At 35.6% G+C, this 15,234-nt stretch overlaps 1 protein-coding gene across 2 annotated transcripts in view; it reads left to right on the plus strand.

Moving 5' to 3' along the window:
* Window positions 1–13,486, plus strand: part of LRPPRC (leucine rich pentatricopeptide repeat containing) — an 87,265-nt gene extending 73,779 nt beyond the window's left edge. For both annotated transcript variants that reach the window (XM_051783746.1, XM_051783748.1), the window contains exons 32-38: window positions 1,452–1,656; window positions 3,630–3,769; window positions 3,932–4,047; window positions 6,874–6,948; window positions 8,519–8,603; window positions 11,916–12,058; window positions 13,358–13,486. In XM_051783746.1, coding sequence (XP_051639706.1) covers window positions 1,452–1,656; window positions 3,630–3,769; window positions 3,932–4,047; window positions 6,874–6,948; window positions 8,519–8,603; window positions 11,916–12,058; window positions 13,358–13,414 — 821 coding nt within the window. In that variant the 3' untranslated portion in view covers window positions 13,415–13,486. The remainder of the gene's footprint in view (window positions 1–1,451; window positions 1,657–3,629; window positions 3,770–3,931; window positions 4,048–6,873; window positions 6,949–8,518; window positions 8,604–11,915; window positions 12,059–13,357) is intronic.
* The last annotated feature ends 1,748 nt before the right edge of the window (window positions 13,487–15,234 follow it).

Consider the following 15,234-nt stretch of genomic DNA (forward strand, 5'->3'; position numbering starts at 1 on the left):
AATATAGTTCACCACATTATTTGCTGTGTAATGGGGTATAGTTCAAAGGTTTTTATGTAGGCCCCTAAGTATACTAACAAGAACTCTAATACCTTCTAGTTTTTTGGTAAAAACCAGGTTACTTTAAAGAGTCACAACTTCAGATTCACAGTAGGAAATTTGCAGAGTTTGTAGGAGAAAGCATTTTGAAAGATGAGTGGCTGGTTTTCACAAGCAGAATTACCCAATATGCTACTAGTACGTAATTTCTTGAAGTAGTCTTGCACATATGCAGCTTTCAAATCTTTCTCTTTCCTTGTTCTTGAGAAGGCTGGTCGTGCTCCATGCTAGAGGGAGGTCCACAGTTACAGTCAGGAGACAACTTGAACATTGGCATGTGGTCTAAGATTGGGTTTTAAGTATTGCGAATCTTGCCCCTGATGTGTTTGCTCCTTTTCTTTTCCCTAACAAGAAGGAGAGGGGGGGCAGAAAGAAAATTTCCTCTGAAGGAAGGCTAGGCATACAGGATGTTTTTTCTTATTGTCTTGTAAAAGGTAATACTTGGTTTCTGCAGTACCTGCATATTGAATTGGAATGCTAATGCTGTGGAGTTCATGTGGGTGTATATTATGTTAGAAGTGTTATCCCTTGGTATTATAATTATCATCTGTGACTAATCCTGCCTATGCTGGTAGGGAGCAAGAGATTTTTACCAGAGGGGCATGTCTTTCTGCGTGTGTTTGCTCATGTATAACATAAATTGACAAGAATTCTGCTTAGAGAAATAAGGGTGACTTCATCTGCTGTGGGTTTGGAGAATTTGTGCCAGATGGACAGGAGATTGACTTTGTGGTTTTAACATAGGTAATTGCTATAATCTTTGGAGTTTTTGAGGTAATTGCTGAGTTCTGAGTTTTTGGTCTTGTATGGAGGCTTGTGTCCCATACTTTTAGTTAAAAATTAAATTTTGGGAAACAAAAGTTTTGGTGCACACTTAAAAAGACCAATCTCAATATAATACTTCAGTTTCAATAATGAACTACATTTTTAAACTATATTTGTTCTTAAGTATTCAACAGTTTTGGTTTTTAGTAAAGAAAACTGATTATAGTTTGGAGAAAAAAACAAGGTAAAAAGGTCAGGACTTTGAAGTCATAAGGGAGGGACATGTATGGCACAGCTGATTTCATTAGGCTGGTTACTAAAAAAATATTGAAATCTTAAAAGTAGCTTAATGCCTTTTATTTCTGAAATATTATGGGATTTTAACCTAAGTTATTGTTGGAAGTTTTTATTTGTATTTGTATATATTCAAGTTGGAATTCACTATAGCGATTTTGAGGCTGAAGTTTGCCAAAATAATTTTTTTCTGTACATGTTTTTAAGCGGGTAGGATTAATGATACCAGCAGCATGGTTGCCTTCTGAGCTAAAGTCTGATTTCTGCTTGCCTTGTTTCTTTACCATTGTTAGATGCCTTGGCTGTTTTAAAAGGAATGCTTGACAGTGGCATGTTGCCTTCCAGACCAGCAGTTACTGCTCTCGTTCAGGCTCTGGCAGAAAAAGGAGATCTAAAGAACCTGCAAGCACTTAAAAACATGGTGGAAGACATCACAAAATCAATTGGTCTTTCTGCCTCACTAATGGCTAATGCTATTGCATTGGCTCATATGAAAACGTAAGTATTTCTAGGACTAGTGCATGTAATTCTTTTCTGCAGAGTGGTGGGAAATCTCTTGTATTATCCGTTTAGTTCTATTTCCATTCTTACAGTGTCCTAGATGTTAAAATTCTGGTCAACTTGAGTGTACCGTGCAGTTCTCTTCTGGTATTGTTTCCCAAACACATTTGGGGCTGCAAATAATTTAATGAAATACAGGGATAACTGTGAAGCATTTAGGAGAGTATAAAGTCTTCTCTGGTGCTGTAAGTTAGCTGTGACACCTTTGTTCTAATGTACCTGTAAAGAGTGTCCTTGGGGTTAGATCAAAAGCAGCATCTATGAAATCTGAATGTAAAATTGAATGTAAAACTGAATCCTGTGCTGATTTAGGCCACAGTTTCAACTATGATAATTATCCCCACATTTCGAGTATCCTGTGACTCAACTGTTTAATTCCATATCGTGCTCTGCCTGGCATTTCTGGTTTAGTTGATACATTGGTACTGTGCAGCATGTGCATGGGTGAAGCACCTGTAGGAGAAAGGGCACACTATCAACTTCTCAAATATACTTTGCAGGAACCAATCTTCAAGGATCCTACATATTCTGTTATTTTATTTCAAACTAGTTTCATCAGGTAGACCACCCCCCCCCAGTCTGACTCTGCAGGAAAGCTGTAGAACTCTGTAGTACATCACAGATACCCAATTGCCTCAGTCATGCCACACCAGAGAGAATAGTCACTGGAGCGTGTGGAACAACAAGAGGACTTAAATTGAAGGAGAGCCACTCAAACCTGTTTCAGTAGTGATCTTACTATATTACAAACACTGAAAAAACAATCTGTGTACAAAGGACTGATCTTGTAAATTTTTAGATCTGGGTGGTCCTTGGCACACAGTCCTAGTGCATGGACCTAAGTTAAACACTTCAGATAGGAGAGATACTTCAATATTTGTCTTGTAAGCTATATTTTCCTGTATTTCCATGTCGTAAAAGTGTTGCAAAGTCAGGTTGTATTCTTAAAATGTAGATTGGTGACAAGAATAAATAAATTGCTGTATGCAAGCAGATGTTATTTAAGCGGCATCAACTTTTCCCATACTGAAACTCACTTGGATGTATGAAAAGACTTAGCAGCATAAAATACACACCCTATATATTCTTAAATACCTTGCAATCTGTACCTTGAGAACTCTGAAAAACAGGTTCTTACAGATATTTTTAATACATGTTCAGCTATTGGTAGGTTCATGTTTCTGATAAAGTTTTCAAAGGGTTTTTCATAGCTCTCAAATGTGCTGTGTTTCTGCTTCACCTAAAAGCATTCATCGTGCTCAGATTTCTTTTTCAATTGAATTAGTTTTTAGAGTGGACTGATAAGAGATGTTGTCATTTGAATATTTTAGAATGCTGGAAGTAGAGGTTACACTTTGGTGAATACTTCCTGCATGATTTTATTAACATTTGCTGTACTTAAGTTTTAAGATTAAAAGCATTTAGATTAATGTAATGACCAAATGACATTTAGGATTGTCTTTTGCATCCAAAAAAGCAGGCATTGGAAAAATCAGGTAAATAATTAATTGAATAGCGTAAAAAAAATACTTATGTATTAAATTGTACTTATGTGCATTAATTATTCAGATACCCTCCATTAATGTTTGGATTTTGCTTTCTAGATTTGCAGGACACATTTTCCTAAAGCAGCAAGCTGAACTCCTCTTTCTTAAGGAGGAAAAAAATACTTGAACTTTCTACAGGTCAAAGGCCATTTAAACTTTTGTGTATGGCCTATTCATTCAGTCATAAATGGTTTCAGTTTTACAATATCTGAATGAAGTAATTTTTTTTCATTAATATTTTGCTATCAACTATTTCTAGGAAATATAAACTTGATATAGAAAACAAAAACTTTAATATAATTGTTTCTTTAGGTTTAGAAATCTTGATTTCAGAAACTGAGCCAGTTCAATCTCTTTTCCTAGCAATGACCTTGATGCTGCTGTGGAATACCTTGAGCCTCTGCTTATCTCTGGTGCACAGAATCCTGATCAAGCTGTCAAAAGTATTTCCTATTTGTTAAGAAAAGTGTCTGAGGAAGGATTAGAACCAGCTTTGGAAAAATGTAAGTTAATTGCAATGATATTTAAATATTCTGACTAGACAGAGGTGTTATGAAAGAGCTATTACATGTAAAACCTGCTCAGTCAGCATAAATCATGCCTGCGAAGTTTACAAAAGTGGCTTTTCAATCAAAGATTTTCCTTGTGTACCCATCATTTTGCAGTTGGTGTGATGGCAGAACGACTGGCCAGTCAGTTTGGAATTTACAGACCTGTCACGGATCTTTTCCTTCAGTATGTCAGTGCAGACAGAGTGGATGATGCCAGATCGTTGATAAAGGTAATGACATAACAAGAGAGGTACAGAAATGCTTAGAGCTCTTCAAAGGTTAACTGAGAAATTGTCAAAAAGAGGTGTTGTATAGCACAGACTAGTACTGGTATGCATTTGAATTACAGTGTGAGTAGCAGTGCACTGTTTAGACTACTCCAAACCATGAGCTACTATCAGTAGCCAGAGTCAAAGGGGATTTTGTCTTCCAATACCCTGAAGGAAATAAAGGAAGTATTTGTATATTGCAAATACTATTAAGTTTTCTGCTAGACATCACTTGTTTCCTGCAAACCATTTCCTTGCAACTTCTCACCTGATTTCTTAAGTGCTGTAAACATAATATCTTACAGCTGTACAGTTTGCAAAACAGAAGCAGGCAGTTTGTGCTTTTCATGGACCTTATTTCACTTGGCTGCTATAACATTGTAAATGCTGTATTCAAAGTTTATTAAGAGCTCGTTTTGCTTTCTGTTCATTTGACTGTCACAGATGCATTAAAACCCAAATGTTGGTTTCTGGGTCACAGTCTCAGCTGAATTAGGAATTGAAACAGCTGCGTTCATGCCATTTGTACAGAGCTAAAGGCAAAGACAAGCAGAGGTGGGATGAACTGTGGGTGCTGGGACCTGCTCTGGCAGCATGCACAAATAGACCCTGTCAGAGAGTATGATCCAAGCAGGTGACAGTCCAGCAGTCATGCTGATGTGTGTGCAGCGTCCTGCCTCAAATTGAGGCCTCTTATCATCTCCTGGTAGTGCATGCTACTCATTTACCAGTTCCTAAGTATTTTAAACTGTTAAAGAAAAAGCTCCATCCATCAGATATTTCATGATATTCCGAGACCGTTTTTTGAGCAGAATGCATACCAACAAATGTATTCAGTTACTTCTGCTACAGCAGGAGCTTGGATTATTTGTATGTTCCCTTACTTTGCTTATTGCTTTGCCTAGATGGTCATCTGAGTATTAAATTAAAAGGAGACTCAACAATTTTGATATAAAACCCTCTTGCTGTATAGTTGGGAACATCAAAATGAAAAAAAAGTCTCAAGTTATTTTACCCTTCCTGATTTTTTGATTGAAATAAATGAAATGGAATGAGTGAATGAAAATTGGTCACAGTTTCTTGCCTTTGTGAAGATACAGGTTTTTGCATTTTTAAGTAAAATCTGTATGTTCTTAAAATTTTCAAAAACGTGGGATATTCGTTCATATATTCCTAAAACTTACTACAACAGCATCCAAATATTGGAATTACATTCATGGCTACAGTATACTTGAAATAAGATTGTATCCACTATATCCTGGGGGAGAATTTCTTCATGTTAAGAGTACTTCGTGCTTAGTGGATATTCACAGATAAGCTTGAGTTGGAACTTCTTGTATATGAGAAAATTTGAGTTTTATACAGTGCAGGAAAAACTTTGAGCTGTGTTAAACATTTGTGACTGCTGTGTGGATCAAGTATTCTACTAATAGCTAACTAGAAATAGGGATAATCACTCTCCATTGTTATTTTTTTGAAAAGTAAACCACAATCTAAATTAACTGTTTTTCTTGTAATAATCTGAAATATTATTGTATACATGGAGACTCCTTGCTTTCAAAAATGCATATAGGAATCTATTGAAAAGTTCATGAAACAGCAGCAGCGTCTTTTGTACTGTCTGGAGGGAGAATGCTTTTGCTGCTGAAAGTCAAAAGTGGTTTGATATTTTCAACATGAAAGGGGACTGTGGAAAACGTTTCTCCAACTAGACTCTTTCCTCTCAGAGCATCTACTGGCAGTAGATGAGAATGGCAATAAAATGCTGCAAGTTTCTCCCGTCAATATTTTGCCTCTATTTAGCACCATAAAGCCGTTTTTTGTCAGAACACTACGAGTACATTTTTGTCTGTTTGGAATGAGGCTTCACATCTTCTCACCTGGACCTGAAAGACCTTGTTGAACCATATTTCACATACAGAACATTCATAATGACATAACCGAAAATTTCCTGTTTGCATATGTCTGCAACACTAATTGATTGTAGGAAATTCATGATATGTGTATTTTTATGTGCACAATATTCTCTTTTTGCTGTGCATTTTGGTACTGATATATTGCAGCTGGTAAAAAAAAAAGAAAAGCACCGTGCATTGTAGGAGTTTTAAGACTGACATCTTTGAGAAACATACACTAAATATTGTCTTGTATATTTTATTTTGACCTTGTTTTTATAGTAAGATAGATTTTTGATTTTTATCTAGTCTGTCTCAAACTTTTCTAAGTTCAACTTCTCTCTCAAACACTGTCTATTGCAGTTAAAGCCTTTTATAAAATAGAGAGATTGAAATCAGTCCTTTGTATGCATAAGTGTAGGTAATTATACTTTAAAGAGAACTTGCTTTGTACATTTTAATTTTTATAAAGAAACGAGCAGTTATCTCCCTGACACCTTATTAAATGTATAATTAACCTTATGATCCCTAGCTCACTTGTGAATGCTTGGCAGTATAATTGGAGAGGAATAGTGTTTCTCTTTTTCATTCTTTTGCAGTCCTAAATCTCATTTTTGTGGTATGTTGAAGTATTAGTTTAATTCTTTCCCTTATTGTTTTAAACAAACTATAGCTACCATTTTAAAAATGTTTACCAAAGAGGTGCATGACATGAACTTGTTTTGTGATTGGTTTTTTGCTTTTCTTTTTCAATCTAATGGTCAATTACTTACCTCGTAAATAGCTAATATATTAGGATATTATTTTAAGCATCTGTAATTGGAAATTTTCACCTTGTTGTTTATCACTAACCTACTCACGTCTGCTACATTAATCATTTCTTTTTCTTCAGAGGTGTGGTGCAATAGCTCAGGAGAAGAGAACTTTAGGGAGTTTTATGTCTAGAGCAGCAACTAAACCTGGACAGGTATATATTTTTTTTTTCATGTATTTAAATTTATATGTAGCAGAATACAATTTCATCAACCTTTGTTAAAGTGTTTTGGATTTTGAACTTCACAGTTGACAGTTTTATTGGGTTTCTCAGGGAGGGGGGAGGTTCATTTGCAGAACTGGTTACATTTAAAGGACCAGTTTACATTGTGGATCATGATGGAAAGGAGGGTGCACTTAATATTTTCTATTGTTTCAGTAATTTCCTACATTTCTGATGTTACACTGTATATCCTACAAACATTGTGCTTTAAATGTTTTACTGCATTATCCAGTTCAGTATCACAACCTGAAAGTACTTGTTTTATTGGCTATGTTGTATGAATACAAATGCAAGTTAAAACCTCAGTCTCTCTCTAATGATAAAATGCTTCTATGTTTACATTAAAAGACACATTTCATATCACTTTTTGTGGTGGTTTGGACATCTGTTTGGATTCCTGGCTTTGTGCTCATTCCCTATAATTTGAAATGCTCTCGTTGATGTTCTTGTTCTACTCATATCCCTCCCTCCTCACGTGGCCCCTCAAAGTAAACAAAAAAAAACAACCAACCAACCAAAAAAAAGACAAATCCAACACCCCTCCAACAAACAAACAAAAACCCTAAGAACCAAACAAAAAAGTCCTGGATACCCCCCAAATCCAATATTGAACAACAACAATAAAACCAAACAAAAATACGGAAAAACTGCCCCAAAACCCACACATGCATGCAAAACCACATTGATTTTTCTTTCATAGATCAGCAGCATCGGGAGACAACCAACACACAAACTAGAATAAGTATTTTTCAAATGAGGAAAATGCACATTTACATTTTGTGGAAATTAACATTAAATACTCAGAGATTAAAAGTTCTTCTGTTGAAGTGGTGATGATAAATATGATTATGATAAACACTGTCATTTGGTGTCTGTAGAAGGAGCTAAAAACCTTGAATGTTTTTAGTTTGTCAAGCAGAAATTTTAGTAACACATTTAAGTTAATAGTATGTGATAAAGATGTTAATAATTTCAATAAACTGTTTTTAATTCAAAACTGAGAGTTTTTGAAACTGGAATCAGAGGTTAAGGGAGGGAGGCCCCAAATTTAAACACATTAGTTAGTGATCTAATGCTTTTTAAGCATTGATCATAGCTACCATTGACCTCTAGGTCAATGAAGGCTGCTGAGTGTTTTGCAGTTTTTTTAAATTGGTTGAAATCCTTACGTATTCTCGTTAATACATTAATTGCTTACTTGAAAAAAAAAGAGACAGTAATATTTAGGCTTCTTGAGTATGGATTTTACTCCCTTATTATATTAGTTACACTTTTTGTAACATTTCTTTTACTGTTTTGTTTCTGCATACAGAATTTTGGGAAGGAAATTATGATGTCCTCTCTCAGGCGCACAGGTCCATTCCTTGTTATCAGTACACTTCATTTCACTTCAAAGCTGTGAAGTCATTGTTCTAAGTCATTGTTCTAACTTTGGTGATTCTGTTTTGTTCTTTAAGATTTCAAGTTAACGCTCTTTTTGTCTGTGCATTAAATTTCACAGGCAAAGGTGATTGAAAGACTTCTAGAACTGATTCCTGAGCATCTAGATCCAGAAGTGGCATACCGTTACCTCTTGAGATGTTATGGTAATTTACTCTCCTTGGAATAGTTTCTTATAGTAAGAACTCTTGAGACATTCAGAAAGGTCATGGAAACCATTATAAAGGGGAATAGGGTCTACAGTGTGTAAGTGGCTTTACAATTTGAATCATAAGGATATACTGGGGTATCTGAGGTTTTTGTTGTTTAAGTCTGTTGGGTGTGTGCGCTATCCTGGCTATTAGGATGGAAGAGCAACCAACTGACACATAGAGGATAAGCAGGGGCTTCATGGAATAAAAAGGAATCCATCCTAACCCATGGAGAAAAATACTGTAGAAATGAATGGCTTTTAAAATGAATCTAGCTTTTTTCCCAAAAAACATGGAGAAAGTATATTGGGTCCTTTTTGTGTGTGTGTGTGTGTGTGTGTGTGTGTGTGTTCAAAAATTGTAAGTGATCAGTTCTATCACTAAGGTGAAAGGATCTTACTGTTATTAGTGTAGATTTTTATACATGTTGTAATTTAGCCAAAGTTAATATTGCAGATGCCTTCATTTGAATTTACACAAATAGTTGATTTGAAGTGCTCATCAGTTCTCTTTAAAGTCAAAATGAGCACCTCTAAAAAAATCAAATTTTGTTTATTTGCAAGACTCACTCTTCAAAAACCAGGACATACAGCCCCTATGGCAACACTCAGCTGGAAGCTTGCACCTCTGCTGTAGAGTCCTTTGCTTTGGGTACTCTATCATCTTCCAGTTTTATTACAGGGAGTAAATACTTCCCACATGTGTGTTAGAAGCAAAAAAATACAATGACAGAAGTCCTTGTGCTCCAGTCTATCACAGAGGAGATAAATAGGAATAATTAGGTAAAATACTTCAAACTTAAATCCAAGGTATGGTGTTAAAGGAATATATCCTTATTGAATCAAGTTGTAGAAATTCCCATGATGTGGTATCTAACTTATGAAGTTTACTTGCTTATAAACATTCCAAACAGCAATCACTACCAAAATCGTTTAGCCTTGTGGCTTCATTCACTGCAGGATAAGTTTTCTAACATGTTTTTATAAGACAAACAATGCCTTTCTGTCACCAACACTGTACTTGCTGCTTTACACTATCATTACCTCTTCGCTGCTTTTACCTCAGTACAAATTCCGTAAGTGAACTAATCAGCTTTCTCAGTATCCTTCCCAACTACATCATAGTACAGCAGTTTCATAGATTGCAGAGAATCAGTCACTTGCTCTTTTATACCTGAAAGAGTGATTGGAGTGTATTCAACATATGAAGCCACACTGTTATGTGAACAGATGGTTGCCGTGCTCTCTTTAGGCAGAGATGTAGGTGGCTCATAGCGAGTTCTAGAGGAGACATTCAGTATCAGCATGGAGAGTTTTAAAAGCTGTTCCCAGGTTATTCTGTGCAAACACCTCACCTGTATGAGACATTGATCATTTGACTGTTAAAGTGATCATCAGCAAAATATTTAGCGCAATTGAAAATCAGAAGGCTGTGCTTAGGTTGTTTTCTAGCCACGAGAGGTAGAAATAAGGTATTTTAAATAAAAGAATTTTTTTAGTATATATTTTAAAACTAATGAGCTTTCAAACATGATTTCTTATTTTGGGCCAATTCCAACCTTGTATTATCATAATTTTCAAGAGAACAAATGATTCTCCTTTCAGGCCATTGTTATTTTTAGTTAATTAGAAAGGGGAATGAAACATAAGAGTGTAGTATTACTACAGGTTCTTACTGTTGCTAGCTATCAAAATAAATGGACAAATAAAATTATAATTGTTTATATGTTTAGCAGAGATATAGTAGAGTATAGATCACAGCTGAAAGAAGTCTGATCATATATCAAACATCTGTGACAGAACAAATAAAAGGACATTTACTTCTTTCCTTGTCTTGTGATGTGATCCACTACCAGGACTAGCTTTCCTTTATCTGGTGAGATGCATAATCCTTTGCTGTATACTTTCTAGAAAAAAAGAAATATGTAAAATCACATTTGTGTGGTCCATTAAATGCAATCTAAGTATTAGCTCTTTTTGTTGGTGTTTCCCATACAATAAATCTATTTTAAAGAAATAGAAAGTGAACTATTTCTATTACGCTTTCATTAAACCGTCATTTCCTGCAGTTTTTACAGTAGCCTCCCACGTTCAAAAAGGAGCTCAACCATTTCCCAGATGTGAGTGGGAAGCTTTTTCTCACGAGAAAGGGACACAAGCTATCCATTTCTGCATAATTACAGCTTTTTTCTTTTCTTTATGAACCATTGTTTTTGTAGGCCCTGTGGTTGCGAAGGTGGTGTTTCCAAATGTGAACAACTAAAAGCTAAGACAGCTCTCATGCTGCAGGTGTTTGCGTTTTCCCAAGCAGCAGAATGAATTCAACTGGACATGATGGCTTTCTTGTTGTTCACAAGGTGCTAGGAACAGTTGTACTGTTTCTAGGACCCTGAGGGCAGCAGTGAAACTGTCAGGGGTCACTTCAGTTTCATCCTGATGCTTCTCAAGGAAGTGTCTGAGCAGCAGAGAAGTCGATGGTTAAGCATGAGTCAATGTAGTAGGAGGAGTTCCTCCCCTCTCCCACTTTAGAGGAAGGAGAAATACATTCCATTCCAGCTAGAAGTTAATAATGTTTTAAATAAATGAAGAATGGATTAGTTAGAACCTGTTGTAGGGGGTGGTGCCTTTCATGGAATATCCTGAAAAATGTTATTGGTTGCCTAAGTATTTAAGGTTTATAATGAGTTAGTGGGTCAGCAAAACTTTTTTCCTGCTCAATAGGATGAAATGGTTTTCAATTTGGGTTCTAAAATGATCGTATGACCTTTGTTTTGTTTGTTCCTTTAGGTTCAGGTAGCCAGCACCTGCAACCATAACAATCAATATTCTGCCCTTACTTAAGGGAATAACATTCTGTTCTAGAGTCCTCTAGGCTGAATTTGGGTGGCTTATGTTTTAGCTTTTGTTTTTATTTTTTATCATTTGTGTGTTTACACTGTGCGACTCCTCCTCCTTTGTGGTTCCAGCACATGCTTGAAGGAACTGATTATCTAGCCTCAGGTGAAAAGGAATGACTGTATGTAAATTGTCTGATGTAAATTGTCAGTAGGATACAAAGAATATCCAGAATATTTAGAATATTGTATATTAAAATATATAGATTATTAATATATAGAATACAAAGAATATCCAGAATATTTAGAATATTGTATATTAAAATATATAGAATGTGTTTTGGCAAGTAGTAGGAATGCATGACATCATGGAAGCAGGTGAAAAGAGAAACAAGTAACCACTGGGATTTTTTGGGTTTTATTTTTTTCCTCAGAATTGGATGGGGATGTTGCATCTGCAAAGGCTGTGTATGAGAGAACAAAAGCAAAGAATATACAGCTGCATGAGCTATCTCTGAAGTCTTTAGCAAATTTTCTGAAGAAAGTAGGAGAGCCTGTCCCTTTCACGGAACCCCCTGTGAGTATTTCCTAATTAAGAAATAGATCTGCAGAGTTGCGTATGTTCAATGTTAGCAAAACAAATTGCATGAATAATTAAATAGGGATTAGGTCTCTGCAGAGACTCCTCAAAGGAGGTAGTGTATGAAGTCCTGAGCGTTGTAGGAGCTATAGTAATCTTGCACAGGATTTGACTTCAGGAAATAAAACCTCTTGGGGCTTACGATATTTGAACTACCTCATTGTTATCAGGCACTCATCTACAGGTGTACCTTTATCAAATTTCCTTGGGGCATTTATCTAAGCAATTGAACTTGAAAAGGCTTACAGAATGGGTATTTCATTAGCAATTAATGGCTTTTAGTTTTCATTAATTACCTGTTTTGTGTCTAGTACAAGTTGCTGCACTAGTAGGGTGGGATTTTAGAACTGTAGGAATTACATTCCTATTGCAGTGTTGCTTCTTGCTGCCTGGCCAGCAAATGTATGCAAATGTGCAAATATATGTTACTTGAGGGTGGCAAGTGGCATGATGCTAAATCTGTCAAGACTGCAAATAGTTGTACATCTTTGGCTAAAAGTCTATTAGTACCATTTTTGCTAAGCAGATTTTAAAGACTTGTTATATTTTGCCTGTCAAAGCAAACTTCCTATTTTCTCACCACTTTTTATATTCTAAAACAAATATTTTTCTATAGTTCTGTAAAGATCTGATTATATACTGTTTCTCCACATTGCTTCATGATAAATATGATTTTCTTTTCTAATTTTGTAAAGAATTGGAAAAAATTTTGGCATAAAATATGTGGTTTACCCTTTCAACAGCTATGGTGTGTTTTTCTGCAGCTTTGACATAATTTAGAATCTACTTATTTTTTTGATGGTGAATTTAAAACCTAGAATGTCTGTTTCTTGTATGTAGCTAGTGAAAATAAGAGTGTTTTTTCCAGGTCACTGAGATGATTCATTTTCTGATTTCCCTGTTCAATTTTTCTCTAATGCAGCTTGGTCTTTAAAAGCATCTCAATTTTTTTGACAGAATTGCAGATTGCAGTTAAGAAGTATTTTCATTTAAAAAATGAAATTGATTATATTATTGCATTTAGTAAGAGAAGCTTCATTATGCATTTTTGGCAAGGTTTTCCTTTTCCTTTTATTCACTCTCTCTGGTATTTCTCTTAATTATACAGACTTCAATACAGATCTAGTTTTGCATGACAGAGAATAACAGATTTTGTCAGGACATAAGACTTCGTTCAGAATTAGTAACTTTACAGTTGAAACAATGTTGAACTTGTTTATTCTACTCTATTTATAGGAGACATTCAAGTTTTATGTGGAAAAATGGAGGAACAGAAGACTGGAAGCATCATGAACAGACGGTTTTATGATTTAGTTGTTTATGAAATTGTTTAAACATTACATTCAATAAAAAATTTAAAAAGCATGTTGTCATGTGTAATTTTTAATTTAAATCTGTGACTAACAGCACTTTCCGTAACTGCAGTTGATAGAAACATTCATTAATAGAAATGCTGTTAAAATTGCTGATGTAATACAAGATGCAACCTTCTAGGATATTCCGTTTTGGTGTATGATCTGCTATAACTTCTTCTGTCTGTCTGCTTGTGTTGATTTGCCAGATATGTGTATATCAAGAGGGTTGCTGGAGGGGTGTGTAACTGTAACTTAAGCAGACTGTCCTATCCTTTGTTGTTCTTTGCCCGGTCAATGTACTTTGGGGTGAAAGTGTAAGGGTAAGGAACGTCATCTTCAACATTCAGCTGTATCTACATAAAAAATAAACACATTTTTATAAGTTTTCTCCCAGTTGTACTTTCTTGTGTTAAGTATCTCATTTGGGTGTTTGATATTACATGGAAGGAGACAAAATACTTCCACCTCTTACACTGGCTTGTGTGTTGTAGTTCTGTACATCTTCAATTCATTCTCATAACTCTAGGTCCAGTTAATTTTATGGGTACAAGAACTGCATATCCATGAAAACATGCCCTTTAAACAACCCAGTGCCCATTATTTGCAGGGTAGCAGTTTTTACTTGCTGGGAGACTGGTAGGCACACTTTGTTTGTACGAATGTGGGAGTGAAGTTATTCTGATGTGATGTTTTACAGTCTGAAGTTGTGTGGCCATGAAAATAAGATGCATATAAATTACAAAGGTGAAACAGTAAATAGAAAATACAGCCATTATCTCTGTGAATAATGATGGAAACTCTCATATGTGCACATTGGTATAACTAATGGAACACATTGCCTATGCAGTTCGAAAGCTTGTTTCTGTGCATTTCATAACTTTGTTTATTAATCTTTATATTTTCAACCTTATCTTAACCTTGTCTTTTTTAGGTTTTCCCATGTAGGCAAAACTAAAAATTCTTGTGTGCATACAAGGTTTCGGCAAAATGTTACAAGACTCATAGTTTTGCAAGTAACCTGAATGTATCAAAGTTAAAAAAGAAATTAATACCTAATATTTTTAAAGTGAAATTTACAATTTAATCAACTATTTTATTGAAAAACACACAGAAAAAATCCTGCTGTACTTTAAAAATGAGATTTCACTAATCAGGAGCGGGGAGAATGGTAAATTTTGTGTTCCAGGCAACCAGGATGAATGCTAGCAGTGCCTGCTCCATCGGTGGTGTGGTTTTACAGTGACCTTCATCACTTCACAGGCATAGCTCAACAACATACGGCAGCTACGTGGCTCTAACCGTCTGGCACCCTTTGTTCCTGGGTTGTCAGGATAAGGCATTAACATTTGAAATTTCATTCATAGCCTAATGGTTGTGTGCCCTATCTGAAAGCAAGCCTAGCCAGGACTCAGTTTATTTCATTTCACAAATGGAGATGGTTCTTTTTTCTAAAGCTGCAGTTACATTACATGTGTTTCAGTGTAATAGCAGCATAATTGAAGACTGTGTCAACTAGTTGGCAACCCTTTCTCTAGTGCCACAGCTCTTGTTTTTAGAGGTCATCTCGTGAATCTCTCCATTTCACATGTTCCTGTAAATGGAGTCACAGCTGACTGTAACTGGAGGTAATGGGCATGTGTGCTGCTGGAGCTGAACTAGCACAAGGGATAAGGAAGAGAATATTACTTGGAGCAAACACCAGGTCATCACAGAGGAAGTTAACAGCAGACCTGTGGATCCTGACTCCTTTTTTGACAA

The sequence above is a fragment of the Manacus candei genome, unplaced genomic scaffold, assembly GCF_025592945.1.
Source record: "Manacus candei isolate 608988 ecotype Guabito, Panama unplaced genomic scaffold, ASM2559294v1 h1tg000017l, whole genome shotgun sequence".
NCBI lineage: Eukaryota > Metazoa > Chordata > Aves > Passeriformes > Pipridae > Manacus > Manacus candei.